The 23,110-nt window shown below is 43.7% G+C and overlaps 2 protein-coding genes across 3 annotated transcripts in view; both read right to left on the bottom strand.

Moving 5' to 3' along the window:
- Positions 1-1,499: 1,499 nt before the first annotated feature.
- fgf6 (fibroblast growth factor 6) lies at positions 1,500-11,164 on the bottom strand. Its single transcript, XM_004069837.4, has 3 exons — positions 10,088-11,164; positions 9,415-9,518; positions 1,500-5,739 (listed from the first exon to the last, which is right to left on the bottom strand). Exons 1-3 carry the CDS (start codon positions 10,431-10,433, stop codon positions 5,563-5,565), a joined length of 627 nt encoding a protein of 208 aa, XP_004069885.1. The 5' UTR covers positions 10,434-11,164; the 3' UTR covers positions 1,500-5,562.
- A 5,212-nt stretch (positions 11,165-16,376) lies between these two features.
- The window catches only part of slc45a3 (solute carrier family 45 member 3), a 28,212-nt gene continuing 21,478 nt past the window's right edge, over positions 16,377-23,110 (bottom strand). For both annotated transcript variants that reach the window (XM_011476478.3, XM_020704250.2), the window contains exons 3-6: positions 22,241-22,431; positions 21,486-22,146; positions 17,336-17,601; positions 16,377-17,259 (exon numbers count right to left, since the gene is read on the bottom strand). In XM_011476478.3, coding sequence (XP_011474780.1) covers positions 16,816-17,259; positions 17,336-17,601; positions 21,486-22,146; positions 22,241-22,431 — 1,562 coding nt within the window. In that variant the 3' untranslated portion in view covers positions 16,377-16,815. The remainder of the gene's footprint in view (positions 17,260-17,335; positions 17,602-21,485; positions 22,147-22,240; positions 22,432-23,110) is intronic.

The following is a 23,110-nucleotide window of genomic DNA, read 5'->3' as shown; positions in this document are numbered from 1 at the left end:
GGAACTGAGAGACTTTGTGAGCAGAATGAGAACAAGGAAGGGAAGACTTTAACCACTTCTGATTGGTCAGACTGATGACGTGTGATTAAGCCTCCAAGAATGATTGGTGGAGACAGTTAAAGGGGCGGGACTTTTCCAAAAACAGCTGATGCTAAAGCTAAATCGCGGTACCGTCATTTTTATCAAAATGTCTTTAATTTAATAAAATAAACAAAAGGAAAAGTATTTTATGATTTTCATATTCCTAACTACTCAGTGTTTTATCAGGGCCTGTTTGGATGAACACAGCTGATTTCCTGGAGATGGGAAATGTTTTTAGATCAGTTAATGAGGGCAATTTCCCACGGCACACCTGACCATCTCCCACGGCGCACTGGTTGAAACACACTGCTTTAGATTTAGACTACAGGATACAACAAGCTAAACAAAACAGTCCGATCAGTCTGACAACACATTCACAAACAGTAGAGCGCATCACTTTGTGAGGCTCCTGACTCCAGTACCCATAATGGTCCAGATTGTGAGGCGGATTTCCTATGGTTTAAAAATGTGAGGATTTTAAGTGCGCCTCATGTTCCAAAAACCCTGATACGGGTCACTTGGCTAGTTGCCGTTTCCCAATTTCTGGCTGAGATGCACCAACAATAGTACACAAATTTATATTTTTCACTGCTGACATCACACTACCTACTACTATGTTTGCTGCGTTGAAATGATCCTATATGTTACAGGGTGTATTTTATTTTGAAAGAAAGCCTTTTGAACGTCTGTCAAAAGTTATAAGCATAAAGAAAAAAAACGGCTGTTTTCTCTTAATGTTTTATTCATGTCAAAATAAAATATTTAATTTATATAAGAAATCATATAAATATAAATCTGTATTGTATTTGTCTAAAGGGTGAAGTAAGACTGTTATAAATCGACCCAAAGGGCTCTTTGAGTGTTGGAGGCTGCAGACCCCTAGTCTAGAAGCTTAACAAGTGATAAAAGTTACTACAAGAATGTGTATGATATTAAAGAGTTGTTTTTGTTTGTTTGTTTGTTTTTCAAGGTCAAAATATATTCAATTATTTTCGGGGATGGATCAGTTCTGTCACCGTGGAAACCCTCCAGCCATCGGTCACCTTCAATTGTCATTTTCTTTGGGTTTCTTTTTTTTCTTCTTCCAAGTTTCTAAATCCTAAGCCTTTTTTCCCCTCTGATAAAGAAAAACCTGGTAACCTCAGGTCAGTCTTGCTTTACTTCAGCGAAACCCTTAATGTCGCCTCCTTTGTAATGCATAGATGCTTGGATCATTGATTAGATGTGTATGTACCACAGTTTTCCAATCATTATTGTTGGATTTCTCATCAGAGAGTTACAAACTGCTAAAAGTTCTAGTTTTTAAGTGTTTTTTTTATTTTCAACCTGCAAAACTTTTCACCTTTTAACCAGTTGAGGGCGCCCTAAACCGGCTTATCATATTTGAGATTCTTCTGCCTAAATGAATTTTTTTGTTGTTTTTTTGGTCAGAATTGATGCAAATTTCTTTTCAGCTTTCAAAGTTGTGTAGAGTGTGTCTGCATGTGTGTGTTTGCCTTTGACGGAAAAACACAACTTTCAATAATTCGATCACAAAAGATTTTACAAAACATCCTTTATTGTCATCTCAGGAATACAGTTGACTGCTGTGCACAGCACATACGTACAAAAATAAAAGGAAAATAATTTGTAATATAATTTTTTTTTTACTTGTCATCATATTTTTCAGAAACAAATGATTGGAGAAGTCTGTTGTTTCAAACAAATTTACAATCATTTCAATAATCGGAACTAAGGCAGAAGGTGAGGTATATGTTAAAAAGGAGGGGGGACTCAGAGGAAGCACTCTCACCTCAGTGCAGGAATAGATAACTGAGAGAGAAACACAAAGGCTGCCGGCACACAGGGAATCACACTCGCGCGCGCGCACACACAAGTCTGATCCCAGATCTCCCAGAAGACCCGAGCTTCCTGTGAACCGACGCGTTTTTTTAAAAACCAGGACGATGGCGACAGCGGGTCCTTTAGTCAAAGGGGTAAGACATGACCAGTCCACGTAGAACTCTACATGCAGATTGAGGAAATGAGGAAGTTAAAAAAAAAAGAAAGTTCTCACCATTGACTACCACTGCTCTATTTTACAACCTTTTATGCTTCACAATAGCATCATGCAAAAGTCGTAGAATAGAAGTCAGTCATTCTTCCTGCAGGTTTTCAGTGACGAAGCTCAACTTTCTCCTTCCTCTTCTTCGCAAACTGAGCTCGTCATCAGTTGTCAAACTGTCTCTTTGCTAACCAAACCTGCTGTGCAGACAGCGTCCTCTGAAACGCACCAAAACGTTTCCAAGTCGAAAGGAGACGGGCGTTAGGAAAATGGCATCTTCACTTACAAAGAAAAAGACAAATAATCTCCCTTAATGCCAAGAAACCAGCAATGAAGATCAGTGACATGATCAAGAAAAATAGAATAGAAGTTTCTAATAGTGGAACCCCCTCCATTTGAAAAAAATCTCTGGAGTCTCTAGTGGTTCTTTTGGATCACAGTATTCAGTCCATCTGATTTTTAAAAGCATCTCTTTGCTGGAAGCGTCTGAATCATTTTTCTTGTTGCTACAAAACTACAAACCAAAGCTCATTCAGTCGTCTTCTTTGCCCCCCCTTCCTGTGCATGGGTCCACGCAGTCACATATAACCATGGTAACCAGTCACGGTAAAGCCATCACACTCAGTCTTCCACTTTGGCAGCTACGGGACACGTCAGGGGTGTGTTTGGGTCTGCGAAGGACGGTCGATTGGGTTTTGGGTCACTGCTGAAGTCTGCTACACCAGTGGTCCCCAAACTTCTCCAGGCCATAGACCGGTTTCAAGTCAGACAATATTTTCGTAGACCGACCTGTACGAGGCTGAAATTGGCGTCTATCTTTTATCCTTTAACTTTTGAAGGTAAAGTTTATCTTCATCTCTTGTAAAAATATATAACGCTGCTTTATACTTTATACATACAATTGATTTTGAGTAGGAACCATTCAAATGTGATATAGATTTTAACCCATTACTGTCAAACTGGAATCTAAACAATCAGATGCCAACTTCACCCTCGTCAGACTTTAAGGTGCAACGGATGAATAAACAAAATAGTCACTAAAATATAACGATAAACGTAGATCGACAGTTTAAATAACTTTATTAGCAGCGTCCTGAAAACACTAGACAGCTGGTTGCTGAGTATTCTAGGTTAATATTGCGGTCTTTGTCTGTTAAATGCAGCTTTCTTTTATTGTAAAGTTAGTCTCTGGCTCTTTTCTGCTAAAGGAAACTTTTCAAATAGGTTTGTTTTTTGTCAACTTTGAAAGTTTGGGGGTTTTAGTTTGGCGGTTCAAGAAAGTAACAGATGGATTTTCGACATGTGACAGAGGAACTTGACAAGAATGAGTCAAATGTGTTGGGGAGAATCCAGTAATTTTCCAAAATAAAACTTCCTTCAGAATCAAAACAATGTAGGTGGTGTTTTATTTTATTTTTTTTGTCTACGGACTGGTACCTGTCCACAGCCTGGGGATTGAGGACCACTGTGCTACATATACACAAGCTGGAGCTTAAAGCCCGAACAAACTCCCCCAAAACGCCGCCGAATTCCTTCAAAGTTAGTAAAACAGAGCAAACCTACGAGAGCAGCACCACTACTATCTGGAAAACCAATTCCACTAAGCTGACGCCAAGACGCTCGCTGCAGTTATATTCCAGCGCTTCGTCTTTTTATGCAATAGTTGTAACGCTCCACAAAGCGTCAAAACGATATTGCAATGGACCAGAACAAAATGCCAATAGGAGTAGCACAGGGGAAAGAATGCTCACCTCCCTGACCCCGATCCAAAAGTGGCTCAGATGCACAGGATTCCTGGAGCCCTGCGGTGACCGTCCGGTCTGACATCTACCAACAAGGAGGCCACAGGTCTGACGCTTCGCTATTTCAACACCAAAGGAAGGAACCTCACACAGATCCTCTGTCCTCTGCTGGGTTTTTCCATCATCTCCTTTTGTTTCCACAAAGGAAAAAGTACAGCATCTCAGAGAGCGTCAGTTCAAGTTTCCTATGCTGCATTCAGAAAGCCTGAATGAACATTTGTATTAACACTGAATAAATAAATAAATAAATAAATACCCTTTGGTTGAAACGAGAAGCCCTACTGCAGCTCATCGATCTGTCCGATTTATGCATAAATAGCTTAAAAACAGATAATTAATCTTGTTAATAAAAAGTTTTTTAATTTAAACGCAGGATCAGTTCCAGGTATCTTCTAGACAAACTTTGACACTTAAACAACTTTGCGTTGCTGCAGAAGCCTGTTGTATTTACAGGGAACTGCCTGAACGCGTTGGTTTCATCATGAATGCTACTTAAAACGGCTGTGAAAGTCGAGCTGCTGCTTTAGTCCGGTGCATCGTCGCGAGACGCCAGCAGCTGTTCGGACGTGACTCAATCCATCACGCGGGAACAACGTTGAGTCAGGTCTGCGGTGTTCCGATGAGGGAAAAATTTAAAAAACGACCAAAAAGTCTGAAATATACACAGAGAAAACATTTTGGCATGCATCCTTTAGGTAAACACGCACATACATGACACAAACACTCATTCTGGTCTGCGACGCAGCTGGTACACGAGAAAATAAAACCTGGGATTGTCAAAGCTCCCTCGGGATGAGACGTGGATCAGCGGAGCGCTGAATCCGAGTTTCCCTGCTAGCTGGAGGCTCCACTGTGTAGCATAGAGTCTGGATTACTGAATTGATCTAACTATGGAAAGAGAAACCTCAGACCCTCGAGGAATTGGGTTAAGGTCCCCAGTGGGGTCTGAGGGAGTAACGACTTGTGCATCATTCCTATTTCTGACTTGAGCACCACATTTCTCGCATGCAAGGGTAAAAGGGGGGGCCATAAGAGGGAATCAAAGGCACAGCCACCTCATGACCAAGCAAAGAATCAAATTAAAAATACTCCACCAAGTGCTCAAGTTGCCCTGATATTGACAATAAAATATAGAAGATGGGAAATGTATTTCCTACTGAATGACAACAAAACACTTTAAGGTAAACAGACACTCCTCTGAGGGGAAAGTTCATGCACACATTTAGCTTTTTTTTTGTACATTTTCTTCTCAGGATATGTTATTGTGAGATAACAAGATCTCCATTTTGTTTTCCTAAGTAGCCAAATGGTCGTCCACTATCAGGGCAGGTACACAACCAGCTCCAGCAAGCACCCATTAAACAGAAAGGGACAAATCATACTTCTTCATCCCCCTTCAAATCACAAAATGGTAAAACTCATCAAAGCAGCACAGAATGGCATTTTCTAAAATCTCTAAAACAAAGTAAGCTACCCAAATATACATATAAAGTTTGAATAAATACTGTCAGATATAACTGTGTTTCTTGCTTTTGCAGTCCTCGTTGTCTTTTGTGTTTGTACCTATATGTATTTGTGTTACCTGGGAAATAATCCACATGTGCAAATAAGTTTTGTTATTGCCCATTTGTCTCGTCAAATTCGGGGTAGGAAGTGCGTCACGGTCATGGCAGTTGTGGCTTTGTTGCCCTTCTTCACGCGGCCATGCTTGCTCAGTGCTATGTAGGATCCTCTGTAGACCAGGGACTCGTAGGCGTTGTAGTTGTTGGGGAGCAAGCTCTCCTTGAACTTGCACTCGTCATGGAAGACTGTCTGGAGGAAACAAAGACACAGAGACCATGGCTCAGGGTCAGCGTCAACAGGAACGGAGGATGTTAGCTGCAAAGGAAGGGAGAAATCCTAAAGATCTGATGTCTGGTGCTTTAGTCACATGGACGTGGGGTTGACCCGTACTGGTGCTGTGGGTTTTGGGGCTAAGTGGGCCCGAGGAAGCTTAAGGGGTTAGTCATATGAATGGAACGTACCATTGTCGTGCGTGTGGTAAGTGTGTAGTGACATTTTTGTATGGTTAATAGAAGTTGCACGCACGTATGACTTATGGTTGATGCTGTCGTACGACTGACCGCACTCAAAGCCGCATGCTCGGGGTCTGCACGTGATACATAAGGGCCACAAGATGCCCACGCAAACTACGCACTGATTGTCTAATGAAGGTTTGCGAACTTGTCACGTGATCTGCACTAACGCGCTCCTGTCTCCAATCCCATCTCACCTACTTCACCCTTACTTAAGGCCGTGTCGCACAGCCACACGGCTGGAAAAAGTGAGAAAAGTTCACAGATGTATCACTAGTGAACCACGTTAAAACCACGTAAGACATACAAATAAAATATGCAAACCGACATAAAACGTGAACCCTGCGTGATAATTGCGCTGTTTATATGCAATTCAATACGTGTAAACCGTGTAATTCTCAACCGACCCAGAATTTTGAACTAATCCAAACCAAACTCGCATAAAGATCCGTCAGCTGAAACCCTCGACGGACATCTGCGTAAATCGACAAACGACAAACGCAAGAAACATGTATGAATTGCTTGATATGCGTAGTTGCTTTGTGACACGTCCTTTACCCGTGTGTGTTGTGTAAGTGTTCCCTACGCAGCATGCCCGTAGAAAAAACAAACATTTTTTGCTCTACACACTCACTAGGCGGCGTACAACCTTAAAACGTCATGTGCACAGCACAGCTCCTCCACATGTTCCTAAACATCTGCTCAAACGTGACATTCAAGCTTGCCTAGTCGCATCTTTCAGGTAGAAGCAGCGACATCAAAAACTACATCTCAATCCCGTCAGTTAGCTGATTTTGGAGAAATGCACATCATAGACATTTTCAAGCAGGCAACTCTTCAGGCTGCTTTGTGTAGTAAAGCACATCATCAGATCATGTAGGTACAGTACAGGAACAAATCCATGTAATATGGAGACAGGGTTTAAATTACAGGTTTTGACAGAATAGAGGGATGGAAATGGAGAGGAAAATATTCGTGGATCGAGTACAGAAACTCGAAGATGCAGATTTTCAGGCTTCGTTTCATTGAAACAGAAATCAAAAACTATTTCTGGACTAAAAGTCTGTGCAGAGGATATAAAGAAAAAAACTGTCAAGCATCCTTTCATGAATGTCCGACCTCTACAAAATAATCAGCTTTAACAGCGGAATTCCTGTTTGGAAACACTCAAAATTTAAATTAAAGTGGACTGGAGTTCAAAGTTGTTGACTGGACTATTAGAAATCTTTTTTTTGTTTTTGGGAGTATTCTATCCAAACATTGAAGAAATTGACATCCAAAAGCTTCTAAAGGCAGTTTCTGTGATGCTATCCACATTTATGAGGCCACGGTACCCTTAATAGGAAACATCTTATCTTTTCATTATGTACTATTTCAATCTTATCTCGGCTGTTTGGGTAAAATAATTCTAAAATGTCCTTGCATTTCAGGAATATGACCCAATTCCAAGAACAGAACTGTTTGGCTCAAAAGATTTGATGCATCATGGTTTAAAAATAACAACAAAAGCGGTAAAATCTTCACAAACAGACGATTCTTTGAAGCAGCTGAAAGCCAAATCAGTACAAGCGTTTATGGAGTTTGTAAAACAAATGTTCTTTATCAGAAACGGTAGCACAGAACCTGTTGTGTTTTTTTCCACCACGCCTGCCAAACTGAAGCCAGGATGACAATTACCGTCAAATCGCCTCCACCAGGAGACCATGCAGCCTAATTCAATCTCTTATCGGATGCTCAGCCAGCTCACAAGCTAACGCTTCATCACTCAGGAGCTTTTAAGCCGCTCACATTCTGCCTGTCACAGCGCGCAAACGAGCAGCCATGTGTCGGCGAGAAGTCACTTAACACAACCCACCCCCCGACTGTGTCCTGGACCCGAAGACAACTATTATTTACCCAATTCATATTATCAAAAATATGTTTAAAAAAATGTGACGACTTTTTTCCAAAGACTTCAAATGACTTAAAAAACTGATTGTTGCCTTGCAGTTTATTCCTACAAGTCTGAAGCAGATTCCCCTGATCAGGAGCTTTTATTTTTAAATCTGAGACTAGAATTTAATCAAAAGAAAAGAACAGGTTTGATATTTCTCTCTTCTTTCTCATTGATTGTTTAGTAAAAATACTTTAAAACTAAATAACTGACCCAAGAACTGTTTCCACTTTTAACCATTTAAAAAAATGTAAAGGAAGAGAGCCGAGAGCAGCAGCCTATTAGCAAAAAGTATAGTATGCTTGGACTTATTTTTATTAATTATACTCGAGTATACATAACAGATAGTATATAGAAGTAACTTCTGCCTCACTTTTAGTGTGACCACTTGTACATAGACAACTTTTTGTGAAGGAAAGTGGTAAATGTGTCTGGACTGATATTTCCCACATCTCTGAACAGTTTCCTCTGCACAGCAGACTTGATCTGATCTGAGACTAAAGTAGAATTTAAGCAAATCAACAGAATTTAGTTTTACTCCAACTGATTTATAGTTTGATCTCTTTATTCGAATTTTCCATCTAGAAAAAATACTTTGGAACTAAGTAACGGAAACACAAACAAACACAAGATGTGTGTGTGTGGGGGGGGGGGGTGACCATTTGACTATTGTTTTTAATTTAAAGTTCAAGGAACAAAAAGATTTGTCCATTTTAAATCATTTTTTGTGTTAAAGAAATGTAAAGGAAGAGAGAAAGAGATAAAAAATAGCACACTTTATGCTTTAGTTTATACTTTTTTATGGATACTTCAGCACAATAAGTATCCTAGACCATGTACGTGTAATTTAGTAAGTATATTAACTGAATACTTGTTTAGACGAAATTGGAACATTTTAAATTTGCTATATAAATATATGGTAAATAAAAAGTAAACTTCAAGTGTACTTGTGCTTAAATAGGGTTCTTTTTGCTAAGGGAGTTTTTTGAGTGTAAACAATGTCCAATTCTGCCAGCCACCTCATTTGCTAAAGATGCGAGGCCTCAGAAGCCTTTGTGATGCTGCAGATCCCGCATCCCATTTGGAGCGCGCCGCGCGCGCGTGCGGGAAACATGCGCAAAGCCCTCCAGAGGCAGCTCGCGCCGTTTAAATCGATTCTCAGTTCTGCTGACAGTTCCCTTGGCGTCAGTGGGGGTTTCCCACCTCCACTCGCGCAGGAGCACATTGCAGCGGCCTGGGTCCTGCATCTGTTAACCTCATCATTATTTACCCATAGGCCCTGTACGCCTCGCACGCTTCGCTTTAAATAGAGCTTTATAAATTCCATGTTGGAATTATTATATATGGATTTCACAACATGTAATCCGACGCTGCGGGGCGAAAGAGGACCAGAGCAAGACATGCAAATAGAAGAAAAATGCAAGCGGCTCCTGATTCCCCATATTGTGGGACAATAAAGGAAATTCTGTGCATACCTACCGTTCCGTATAACCTCCCACGGCTGTTCATTGCGACAAACAACTCACTCTTGACTCCATAGAGGCTCACCACCCCTCTCTCCACCGTGGAGATCTCAATCAGACCTGATGGAGGACACAGAAAGATGACATTAGACAGGAAATGAGCGCAACAGCCTCCAGGACGGGCTTTTTTCTCCCCCATCATGGTGACTGGAGCATCGTGCTTCTCCCTGCCTCTATGGGTGTAACCTTGCAGGTTGCTGCGCAGCATGCCGAGCCTTTGTTCTGCATCCCTCCTCTGCATCCAGTGCAATTAGGCGCATTCTGACTATTGCAATTATCGGCGCGATTGCCTTGACGTGCACGGCCGCCCCGTCCCTGGACCGCCCTCACAGCGCTGCATGCGTAAAAATAAGTTGTCTAAAAGCGTCCATACATTCACGACATGGTTGAGCTCGGGAGGAGGGGGGAGGTATGGGGTTATGGGGGGGTGCAGTGCTGATGGATACTTGTTTTTATTAGATATGTTTTTGCCGCGGAAGAAATTCAATTCTCCCAGAGAGTCGGATGAGATACGGTCATGCAAATGAACGGAGGGGAGATTCTAGCTGCGCGTCGCGGATCCAGGCGGACTGACTGACTGACCGGCGCTCTCCCGTCTATTGAAATACATTGGTGGAGGAAGAACTCACTGTACTGGTTTTCATTATGTACACCCTTTATCCTGCCGTCGGGGAGGACCTGAAGGTGAAACCCGATGCCCACGTTGCAGTAGAGCCTCCGCACTCTTTTGATGCCCAGCAGATAGTCGCTCTCCCAGTTCAGCTCCGGTTTCTCCCCAGAGATTCCCAGCACGGAGCGGGAGAAGAGGCTCTCCCATCGTTTCTCCAGCAAAGTTGCGTTGGTCCTGCTGCTCGGTAACGGGTACGCTGACACCATCCCGAGCAGGAAGCCCAGGAGAACCGCCGCGGTCAGCGTCCAGTGCGGCGTGCCGGCCTCGCAGGACATACTGACGAGGAACCTTTGCGCAACGGCCATCCGGTTTACCTTCGGGCCACGTGGTCGAAATTAATGACCCTAAAAATACCGCTCTTCTTGTTTTGCTTCCTTCGGCATGCTGGCTGAGGGTTATTTTTGGGCTTCTGAGCAGGGCTGCGGGTTTGAGGCGCGAGCCCCGCTGCAGAGGAGGAGAGGAGACGGGAGAGCGCGCGGCGGAGCTGGAGGTGATGGTGGCGGTGATGATGGTGATGTTGGTGGTGGTGATTACCATGTTTTGTAGCTCCTCCGCGCGCCCCTCTCTCTCACACACACACACACACACACACACACACACACACACACACACACACACACACACACACACACGCACGCACGCTCCCGTGCTATCTCTCTCTCTCCTCCGTGACGGTGTCTCTCACGGCGGGAGAAATCCTCCGGGCAGACTCTCACCCGAAACCGGCTCATCCAACCTTTCCAAGGATATCGCATCCCTGTGACATCACGCTGACCTCATCGCCGGGGAGAGGACGCGCGTGGCGAGAACGCAGCAGGGCAGCGGTGGGTTGAGGGGGTACTGACAGCCTGCATTGGTGGCAGGGTGATCAGCGGCCTGGGACGTGATGGTGGTGGGGGGCGCACGGGCTGCTCCCAAATTGGGTGGGTGGTCATATGTCTGTCAGAGCGTTTCCTTATTTAGAGTGAAGGTGTAAAAACGGGCCCACTTGTCACCGGAGAGCAATGACAGGGCTCTTGTGGTTCCCCTTCCTACAGTTCAAAACTTTTCTCAACAAATATGCCCCCCCCCCCCTTTCCCTCCCCACTGTTACACTCAGCTGGGGCGCAGGCGCAGCGGGACACCTGCAGCAAACGATCCGCAAAGAACAGAGTTCAAGACCTCAGCGCGCATTCGCCCCCCCCACCCTTTTTTTTAAAGCACTACCGAAAAGCTGAGGCCACCAGTGACGTGTTACCCCCCGCGCGCCCTCCATGCGTAAGAACTTGGAAAGGGCGCAGGAAGCCGTCACACAACGGCACCTTTCCAGCGCGCGAGCGACCGTCGTCGGTTCAAACTGTTTCTGCCGCCGGCGGCTCGTCAGTGCGTCAGCGGGGCTAACGCTGTTGCGCACCAGGCAGCACGCGCCAGTTCCTGCCGATATCCAAAGGGTGGCGCTATTTCCATGGAAACGCCACTGCGTTCTGAGGGTTCACAGCAAAGACGGTCTTTAAAAATCAAAGATTTTAAACATAAAAACAAAAGTAATGAGTCTCACAAAAGTCACTCTTGAGCCGATCTTCCTTGTCAATGCAGTAATTTTATTTGGTATAAAATCTATTCGCTGACTGCACACAAGGTGCTAGAGATTTAGGAGTTTTTTTGGTCGAACCTGAATGCACCAGACAGTTTAAAAAAAACTCAAATGTTGTAAAAATAAGAATCTCATCCAGACAACATCTCCAGGCCTTCACAGTCTTCAGCATTTGGCACTTTGACAATCGTGACATCCCTGGAAACACACAAAGATGATGCTTCCTCCCTGAACTCAAAGGTACACAAATCCCCCAAAATGCACTTCATTCCACCAAGGGAAAATAATCCATCAAATGTTTCAACTGTCAAACAGATATCAAGTTTTCAGTGCATACACACTGCAATTATAGTGAAAAAAAAGCCCAACCCACTCTGAGGAGGTACCAGAGCAACAAGATAAAGCATTTGAAATAAGTTACAGCTTTAAAGAAGCTTTCATAGCAAATCTGTAGAAATAAGTTATCTTTTTCACAGAAACAACCTTCACCCGTGCACCTAGAAAAGATGCCCAAGAGTCTTATAGTTTAAAACACAACATTTTGTGATACAAGCATAATAAATAAATACATATTTATAAAAGAGGTTTGGAAAAAAAAAAGCATATCCAGGCACTTGCATAATTTAGCTTTTTTTCTGGCAATACAGCTCCTGCTAAACAATATTTTAAAACAGAAACTGGGTTCCCTGCTGTGATGTCAACACGACTAACCTAGCTTTCCAAGCTCACCTGCCACCTTCCGACAGGTGTGGGGTACCTAGTGAAAATCTACAAACCCACACGAAGGGTGGAGGGTTGAGAAAACTCTGGGGGGGGGGGGTTTCCAGCCGAGAGCAGTTCTGGTTCGGCCTTCCTCGTCTTAAACGGATACAGTGTGAAAAACGACACACACTTAGTTTTATTAACCTCCCACCTGAATAATTGCTCATGTTTTTTTCACACTGTCCTCCACGTTACACAGGCATGATCAGAAGTCGGCGTGTCCCTGCCTTCATCCATATGACGTCCACATTAGCATAAAAGCAAATGTTGTCACCCACCGAACCCTTTCTATGGAATTTTAAAGAGACAAACCTCGCACTAGTGCCGACTATTTGCCACCAACCTTGCATAAACCCGTCTGATCTTCTAGATTGTCATATATTAAATGTTTTTTTTATTTTATTCCAGAGGTTTAGGCACCAGAGAGGGTGGTTTTTCTTTTTTATAAAGCAGCAGTGCAGGTTGGAGGCTTAAGCAAACCGAAATCAAAAATAAACTATACTACATTGCTTCAAATAGTCTGAGGGGGGGTGGAGCTACACAAAACTTCAACAGGCTGCCTAATAACACTCCCATAGGGATTAATATATAGTTTCAAATGTGTAACAAAAATATTGTCTATAGATGGCACAATTTGTTCATAGGGAACAACTAAAGGGATGATGATGATGAAATACAGCATTCCATTTGTACAGCTATTGTACAGAGTCAGTTTTACTCATCATGGAGAGCACTTAAGTTCACCAAAAATCTGTGTCGCTCAGGTTTGATGAGAGATGCCACAGGTTAGCATTATGGGAAATGTAGGATTTGTCATATGGTGCTACTTTTTTTTTTTTTTTTAACCCTTGTGCTATCCTATGGAGTCAAGATGACCATTGAGGTGTTATCCATGACAAATGTGGATAAAGGTGGAGAGGATTTCATGTAATCCATGGACACCAGTGAAGATCGCAAATCATTGAAGAAAAAAGTTTTCCGCACTGTCTAGTGGGTCTAGATCAGTGTTTTTCAACCAGTGTGCCGCGGCACACTAGTGTGCCGTGGGAGATGGTCAAGTGTGCCGTGGAGAAATTGCCCTCATTAATCATTCACTGATCTAAAAACATTTCCCATCTCCAGGATATCAGCTCTTTGTTCTTCCATACAGGCCCTGATAAAACACTGAGTAGTTAGGAATATGAAAGATCTTAAAATTACTTTTTCTTTGTGTTTATTTAATTCTATTAAAGACATTTTGATAAGGATTACGTTACCGCGATTTACCTGCAGCTATGACAGTTTGCGGAAAAGTCCCGCCCCTTTAACTGTCTCCACCAATCATTCTTGAAGGCTTAATCACATGTCATCAGTCTGACCAATCAGAAGTGCTAAAGTCTTCACTTCCTTGTTCTTAATTCTGCTGATAAAGTCGCTCAGTTCTAACAAAAATACCGGCTAAAGCTCGTCTTTAGCGGTGTAGCTTTCCACAGAGTCCGGTGTCAGACCGTGAAACAAGTGGACAATACAATAAATCTCAGAGACGCCAGTCTTTCTGCAAGTTTTCGGCACTTTTCACACTACATCTCCCATGATGCATTGGCTTAAAGAGCCATTGTCCCAGCGCACAATGAGTTGTCCTTGCGAAACGCCTTGAAACCCCAACAAACAGTTTCTAAATTTTTCTAATTTAACTTTCATTTCATCTCTTAGAAAAAACAGCCGCAACTTCCTGCTTTTCCGGCCACAATTATCACAAAAATACACGTGAGATTGCGGGCGGGCGGGCGGGGTGGGGGAGGGCTGTCGATCAATACAGACTAGAGCCCTGCGCGGGACTATTTTCTTCATCCCGCTCCCGCCCGCGCCCGCTGAATTTCTGACCAATCCCACCCGCTCCCGCAACGTATGCGTTACACTCCCGCCCGCACCCGCAAAACTCATAGAATTAAGTCCCGCACAGTAATAGAGATGCATTGATTTTGTATCGTCTCCCGTCCCGCAGGAAAAAAACACGTATTTTGTTTTGATGATATTAAAGTTTAATTAAGAGATTCGTGTCCCTCCTCCAGCCTCATATTTTCATGCATTCCTCTTTTTTGAAATTTGCAACTTAATTATTAAATATATTTTTACAAATTATGTTCGGTTAAAAGTGTGCGTGTGTCCGCGCGCAGACAGACGGCCTGAAGCACGCTGAACCAGCCGGTAAAGATGCAGGTCAAAGTCATTTGAATTTATGGAGGAAAAAAACATTAATGGTTCAACAGAGCTGAAAATCTATGAATTAATTTTTTCCTGACAGAAAAATACTTTTGGCTTCAGCCTTTTCCAGTTTTGCTGATTCGCAGATCTGAGAACCATGCGTGACTCACGATGAACCTCGTTTGAGGTTCTTTTCTGCTTCATCCACTGACATCATGTCCCTGCCAGGTAACCTGCTCCATCCTTATCCGCGCAGTGTTGCCGGATAGATTGACAGCTCTTTCATCCGTGTGCTGCGCTATCTACCCTGACTATCGTGTTAACCTATGATGACCGTATTTTGCGCTCTCTCTGTAGAATACACTGGGAGCGCGGGGAAAAACAACTGTCAGCTACAGAGTATATGAACAGGTGAACAGGTAGAGAGGAAAAGCAGGTAAAGAGGCGGAGGAGGGGCTTTGGCTTCAAACTCTGTCAGAGAGATGGAAACACGGGCGTCAGATTCAGACGCAGCTTTCACTGCGGGAGTTGAAGCAGACTTTCGCTGGGATGATTTTATAAACCCAAACATGGAAACATGATTACCAAGTAGAACTCTTCAAAATTATAAACCTGATCTCTCCACATTCTTGGTGTCTATCATGCATTTTTGCACACATCGCTCCATGCAGCGATCAGACCAGAACCTCTAGCTGGTAGCTCCGCCTACACGGGACCGCGGTATCAGGCTTTAAAGAACACACTAAGAGGCGGGGCGGGGCGTTGCACACCCCCAACAGCAGGTTAGATGACAGAGGCCATTGGGCGTCTCTACCTGGTGCCTTCACGGAGCTTCAGTACATAAGAATCCAACAGCCGCTCAGCCTAACGTAGTCTGCTAATATATATTCACGAGATATTCATGGCAGCACTGATCCCGCGGGTTTTTTTTTCTGCCGCCCGCTCCCGCCCGCAGCACAATTGAAACCGCCCAATCCCGCGAGATTTGGGTTGGGTCCCGCGGGACCCGGCGGGACCCAACCCAATGTAGCCCTCTAATACAGACCATGAATTTCTGTTTTTTTTTTTTTTTTTTTGGATGCTGGTGTGCCGCGGGATTTTTGTCAAGGTTAAAGTGTGCCGTGGCTCAAAAAAGGTTGAAAAACACTGGTCTAGATGACCCAACTCCCAATGCCAAAGTGCCTAGGATAGCACAAGGGTTAAGTCTGTTAAAAAGTGACCATGAAAGAGGACAATAATCTGTGAAAACAAATTAAATAAAATAAGATGACCAGTCACCACCATTCTAAAATTAATAACAGAAGATGAACCCAAAGCCAAACTACGCAACAGGTTTCTAAACCAAAAGTACATTTAAAACTGTGGGGTTAGCTCAGGAGGAACTTAATTTAGAAAGAAAAGTTTGCGGTTTTGTGTGTGAGGTTGAAGAGTTCTGCAGGTAAAAGTGGCTGATGGGGCCTGAGGAAGAGGATGGGCACCAAATGGGTCAATAAAACGACTTTACATACGGAATTCAAGAGCTCTTGGCGGATCTGACCTGCACACATGGCTGAGGTCATTGACTGTATCTGAGAACTGGACTGAGTGTGACGTCACCCATAGAAAACCCTTTCTGATCTAGAAGGCCACACCCCTACCACTTTAAAAGTGGGATACACGAAATCTGTCAAATGTTTAGAATGTTGGACGTGGGGGCCAGCAGGCACCTCCTACTTTCATTGAGGCATCTGATTGGCCAGTTCAGAAGTTGATTAACCTGCACTAAATTTAAAAAAAAAGTGAAAACAATGAGGATTAGCAAGAATATGTTAAAAAAAAAAAATAGCAGAGCAATAATGCCTATTCTGACCAATAAAATGACTGAGTAAGTAAAAGCTATTTAGGAGTCCATTGCATTTTGGCTTTTTGGAGCCATACCTGCTTGGAACGACATGGGGAAGAGGGTCACTCAGTCCAGTTCTCATATACAGTCATCGGCTGAGGTGGTTGGTAAAGTTGCTCGCTGCTCATCACCCAACTATTGGGATAGTTACTTCTTCAAAACCTACCAGACATAAAAACGACCACGAGGCATCCGTGGAAAAGTAGTGCATTCTTGAGCTCTATCTGTAGCAGCTTTACAATTCAAACACCAGCACCCCCCACCCCCCCATCTGTAGCACCAAGTCTCAACGCCTGAGGTCTTTTTGGTCAAAGACAACGTGATCGGCAAGGTAGATGGCCACAGCTCCGAAGAGGGCGGAGCAGGCGATGTAGGCAGTGACTGAGCGGGAAAACTGAACAATCATCCCCATGAAGAAGGAGGGGAAAACCTGAGAGAGGAGGAAGGTGCTGTCTAGGATGGCAAAGTCCAAGCCCACGCCGCGCTTCTCAAATCCTGACTCTGCTTCCTCCTGCTCGACGGCGCTGGGGCGGAGAGACGGGCCGTTCTTCAGCTGTTCAAAACTGCCCGGGCTGAAGAGGGGCTGCTGATCAGACGACCTCTTTTTATGGTTCAAAAGGCCTTCCTCTTCATCCTCCTCCTCTCTCGTAGCAGTCAAATGCACAGAATCCCGGTTGGCTGTTATTCCATTTTCACGCTTGCTTTTGGTAATTCTCTTTGGCATGTAGAGCTGAAATTAGAAAAACTTTGGTCAATTGTGAACATTTGGTCCAAACACATTGACATTTTTACCGTGGGTCACGTACCTCTTTCTCTTTGTGGTAATGGCAGGTGAGGGTGTAAGGCAGAGTCTGCAGCGTTGCATAGGCATAGCCGGTAAGCGCCGTCATTGCAGTGACTAAAACAACACTTTTGGACAGGCAGATGACCAAAGCAGAGACAGTGAAGCTCCACATGCTGCTCAGGTAGACCCATCGGGAACCAAAGCGGCGAACCAAACGCCTCATGATCAGAGAGAAGAAGGTCGAGGTAGCACACTGTAGGAACAGGCCCAGACTTCCCATACGGATTCCTGTAAAAAATAAAATCACCAAAAAAATGTAACTTCTCGCAAAGTCAAGAAATAAAATGCCTGAAATGTACCACCATCGTGAAACCAACATGTGCTACAGCCAGCCTGTCTAAAATGCTTAGACTAATAAAATGAGACACTTGATTCAGACTCTACGCTTTAGTTTTTTTTGACAAAAAATGATTTCATAGATTCTCTTGTTGGGGTAAATAATTCGGCTGGTATAGAAATATTTTTGCAAACAGGACTAATAATCAAGTGAGTTCATTGCTGGAACAGCAAAAGTTGCCAAGAGCACTTTTTCTTTGGTGCTACATTCACATCGGTCGTGTTACACATTCAAGAATGAGCTATACGCAGCTTTATGAACGCGCATTCACCCCATGGTGTGCATGTCGGACAAGCCAGGCAGGGAGGGGCTTCTTCCTCTTGTTTTATACTGTTCACAAGTGCATTTCCATCACTTACAGTTGGAAGAGGTTTGGTGCTATATGTCGAAGCAGAGCAAATTTGGTGAATCTTGTTCTTGGCTTTGTCTTTCACAGCTCTATTTCGATATATGAAAGACTTGGTGTCATAATTCCAGCTGGGAAGATCATGTTTACAACAGTTGACACTTAATCCAAGTCCCTGATTGGTCAAAGTTCAACTATTTGATGTTCAAGCGATTGAAAGTTCAGCTGGTTAAACTTTCAGCGTGCGTTCAGCGAACGTCCGGTTTGTTCTTAGAGTCCCAGAACGGAATTAAAAACTTGCATTGTGACGCCTGGACGTGACTGTTTTGAACGCAGAAACCTGAAACCCGGCGGTTTTCATTGAAAGTGGTCGCTTGAACGTGAGTTGCTGCGGTCAGTGTGGCTGTTGCTTAAGCCTTATTCACAACTGGCTTTACAGGTAGATACAGGCCTTTCACAAGTGTAGAATGGGCAAACCTGTACGGGTCACACAGGTGGCCCGCACAAATTTTAAGGTTATGGACCGCTCAGTGAGCCTGTAGACCATAAACAGCCCATTGGTGCTGTTCACGTGATAAGTGTGCGCTCCTATCGTGCAGCTTGACTATTAGAAATGTGGAAATTAGACAATCGGAGTGTAGTTTGTGTGGAAATCCTACCCGCACTTCTGCATCACGTGTGCAGCATTGGGGCTAAATCATAATTATAAGCTGCCAGTACGTGCAGCTTATAACAACTAGAGTGTGGTGTTAGGGCACTGTACAACATCATCAACCGTATCATATGTCATAAGTGCGTGTAATTCATATTATCCTTCCACAATACACTTACCACACACACACACACAACAATGGTACGTTTTGTTTTCATGGCGGCCACACAAGCCTCAACAAAACTACAAGACACGCCTGTGCTCCATATAAGATGTGGCTGCACCTCCCTACGACCCCTCACAAACCCGGACAACCCAACATGCTGCATGCACCTGTACGGGTCAACCTCCCGGACAGGTGCATGCGACTAAGGCTCTCCCCAAACCACCATATTTTATTATTAAGTATTCTAGAAATGATGCATATCCATTCTTTCCGTCTGTTTTGGACCTTCACAGTGCAGAGAGTTTGTAAAGAGTTCAAATGTCGATACACTCAAGTACTTGGTTTTGTGAAGTGACAGCCATGAGTATAAAACAACACAAATTTTTGCACATAAAAACTGCAGAGTTCCTGTCACTCAATCTAAAGTTTTACAGAGTTTAAGCCCATGAACTGGCAGTAGGAGACAGCACAGCTTAGCTCAGTCTGAAGTTAAGTCAGACTCTGTCTTAGTGGATGCTGCTGTCCTTAGATAAACCCTTCAAAAGCCTAAAAAAAGGAAAACACAGAGGCGTTCATGTTAAATGGGGCCGTCTGCCTCCTGGCTTCAGTCTGGCCAGTCTGACCGAGCCAGACTGGATGCTTTAAGCTGAAGTCTTCCTGACCAACAAAGGTGGAATTTAAAGTCCAAACCACAGAGGAAGGAGTTTTAAATTCCTTTGCAAAATAGGATCTATGAACGATGAATTCCTTCGTCGCTTTTGCATCATGCTGGTTACTCATAAAATGAAAAAAAAAGAAGGCTTTAATCTCATTATTGATCAGTTTTGACTGGTGGAAACCATAAAAAACACAGCGAGAAACACAGAAAACATGATTTTGTTTTGGTAAACAAATTACTCCAGAGTCCCGTACAAACACCGGCCTGATCCTGCCGAACTTGTGGTTTAATCGAAGAGAAAGGAGATTTTAATTTTCATGTTCTCAACGAGTCATCAGAACGGTCTCAGTAATCTCCTTCTCATGTTTATGAACACACTTTTCCTGACAGACTGGGTTGATCATTGGAAGCAGCAGTGACTTCATTTCTGCCTCCCATCAAACCCGATAAAAACATCTCAGACGTTCACCAGCAGAGCAAACGCACCGAAGAATAGAAATCATTTCCCAGAGTAACAGAATACAAGCATCTACTTCTGATCTGTAACACTCCTCTACAGGAAAGTTGAATACTCCAATGTGAATAAAATCACTTTAAACAAACAGACTATTCTTATACAGAGGAAAATCTGCTGAAGCAATGATGCGTTTCCACAAGATCCGCCTTATTTCAGGTGAAATAAACCCAACTCAGACTTCTAAACTCCAAGACTTTGCCCTCTACCTGATCTGGAGGAACAAGCCGATCGTTCTCCGACTCTTTGACCTTATTTCTCTCCGAGCGCCGCAACCCATGGTTGGGGTCCACCAAGTTCAAACAGCAGAGAGGAGATGTTGAGAAAGACAGGTGGACAAAATGTGAGAAGAATGTCCATGAAACCGTTTAAGGGACTTCAAATCCACCGTGATTCATTGAAATTGAGTAAAAATAATAGGAATATACCATCAGTCAAAGGGGGGGGGGACATGATGCTGTGTAGTGAACAAATCCAACATGTTATTAACAAACGTTTTCCCTTCTTATACTTCTCGTACCACTTCATTACTGGTGAAAGACAAAAGTGTTTTTATTATCAGATGTTTGGATGTACCTCCTCAGTGTGATCACAGCACTAAACCTGTGAGAGTAAAGAATACGGCGCTCAGGATGTCCGTCACAGTTTGTGATAGTGATGATGAACTATATTTTTTTTACAGCCTTCAACTGAGTCTCCTGCTTGCTGAGGTCTAAAAATGATAAATAATGTGGACAAGATGAACATAAACTGTGTGTGCGGTTCAGTGCAAGAACATCTAGTTACTGCTGTGTAGGTCGGTGTGATGAGTGTGTGTCTTATCATGTCTATCATGTTAGACATGAGTATTACTGCCTAAAAGCTGCATCCACAAGTTCACAAATCAATTTATTTTCTTAATTTCCTGGTTGAATATTGATTAATTTTGTGAAAGTTACTTTACAAATTGGCTAAATATCGATTCATTTTTAAAATTAGGCTCGGTGTGATGATTATGGGTCTTAATAATGGGAGGCGTTCTGCATAGACATGAGTATTACTGCCTAAATACTCAATTCACAACTTCACAAATTGCGTAATATCTATTTTTTTTAATTTTCTTCATAAACTGGTTGAATATTGATTTATGTTAAATGTCCTTCTAAAACAATTTTATTTGGTTATAAAGAAAAACTTTTATACATAAAATCAAGAATTCTTAAATTAAAAACTAAATGAATTTGACTAAACCAGATTGATTTTATAAATAAAGTTTGATCATTTTTGATCAAACCCCGGTCCTTCATGTCTGCAGTTTTAACCACGCGGGGAAACATTCGGATGGTCTTCTGAGAAGATCGTCAGCTTTACCGTCTAATCCACATGAAACTCAGCAACACCTTCATAAAATATATATTGGTGACAAATATTTGAAAATATTGTGCGAAAACATATCTGACCTTCGTCGTATCTCTGTCTGGACAAACTTCCCGGTGACGCACTTGGTACACCCTCATATAATCCTTCTCCCACAAAGTCTGTGTAGAAAAGCATGAATGACATGACGGCCATCCAGCTGCAGAGCTGAGCCACACACAGCTGCTTCATCACCCTGGGGACGTGGCAGTAGCTCCGGAAGATGGCCGGCGTCACAAGCCAGCAAGTTCTCAGAAAGCAGAGCAAACGGCCCGCTTGGAGCAGCCTGGGTTTACGCTTGAGCAGGTGACAGCACAAGCGAGGGACGCTACAGCGGCCGGCCTCTGCCGCGCCGGTCCCCGATTCCAGTGAAGACCCTGAAATCACCGCACCGTTGCCCCGAGAGGGTTCCTCCGACACGGTCATGGTGATGAGCACGCTGGAAATGAAGATGAGGATGAGTAGGGAGAAGAGGCACTCGGCCTGGCCCCCGAGGTAAACGGAGAGCACGCCGCTGCTCCAGTCCAGTGCAGGTAGCAGGTATCCCACGCAGCCTCCCAAGCTGACCATGAAAGAGAACATAGCGAAGGCTTGGCCGCAGTCCTCCTCGTCGCGGTACAGGTCTGACAAGAGAGCCTCCAGCGGGGTGAAGCACACCTGACCACAGAAGTCCAGGAGCCCCACACCAAGGATAAGAAACCCAACCTGGAACACATGAAAAGCATTTCAGCTGTTTAACTCCCACTTCTGATTGAATCTAGCTGTCACTTTGTCAAGCGTACAGACTTCTCTAAGTTACCTGAAAAGTTTGGCCTCTCCAGGACAGCAAGGCTGCCAGGTTGTCAGCGTGGGGAATGATTAAAAGGGCCACAAGCACTCCCAGAGATAACAGCCAGATGAAAGGTCGCCGCCTGCCATAAGAACTGTTGCACTGGTCACTGGCCGAACCAATCAAAGGGATGAACAGGAGCCCGAGAACTGGACCGATACCTGGGGTGCAGTTACAGATATGCAGATGACACCAGGAATGGTTCAGTCAAGATGTTCTATAAACACGTTAGGGATTGAACACACAGAGTGAATGTGACGGTAAAAATAAAAACAAAAAGCATAAATGTTCAAATACTTTGAAAACTTCTCCAATAACTCAAAAATTTCTTACCAAAAGGCTTTTTCCCCACACAGAGCTGGATGAAACATTTTCGGTTTTAGTTTCTGGTTCAGCTTTGTACAATAAAGCAACTTCTAGTTGGTGCTTCCCCAAAAACCAATCCGAAGGATTCCGCATCTTCAAGTTGAAGACCAGGTTCCGTAACAATGGAGCACCAGAAATGGCGTGCAGTAGACGTCCTTGCAGCTAACCTCACTGTGCTGATAGAAGACCAGTCAATGGCAGAGACATGCCATCTAACGAGGCTCTTGCACTCAAGCAGATTGGCCCTCGTTCATGTAAAGTGAGGGGACTAATTTTGAACAACAGAACTGACAGTTTGAAGCCTTATTCACGGGTCGACCCGTGCAGGTGCTGCAGATTTTTGGGTTGTCTGGGTCCATGGAAGGTTGTAGAGAAGAGGCTGCATCTTAAGAGGGCGCAGGTGTGTTTTGTTGTTCCCTTGAGGCTCTATGGCCACCTCAAGGGAAGTAATGAAAATGGAACGTACCTTTGTCA

The sequence above is a fragment of the Oryzias latipes genome, chromosome 6, assembly GCF_002234675.1.
Source record: "Oryzias latipes chromosome 6, ASM223467v1".
In the NCBI taxonomy this organism is placed as follows: Eukaryota; Metazoa; Chordata; class Actinopteri; order Beloniformes; family Adrianichthyidae; genus Oryzias; species Oryzias latipes.
This window is presented reverse-complemented; position numbering and strand designations above follow the sequence as displayed.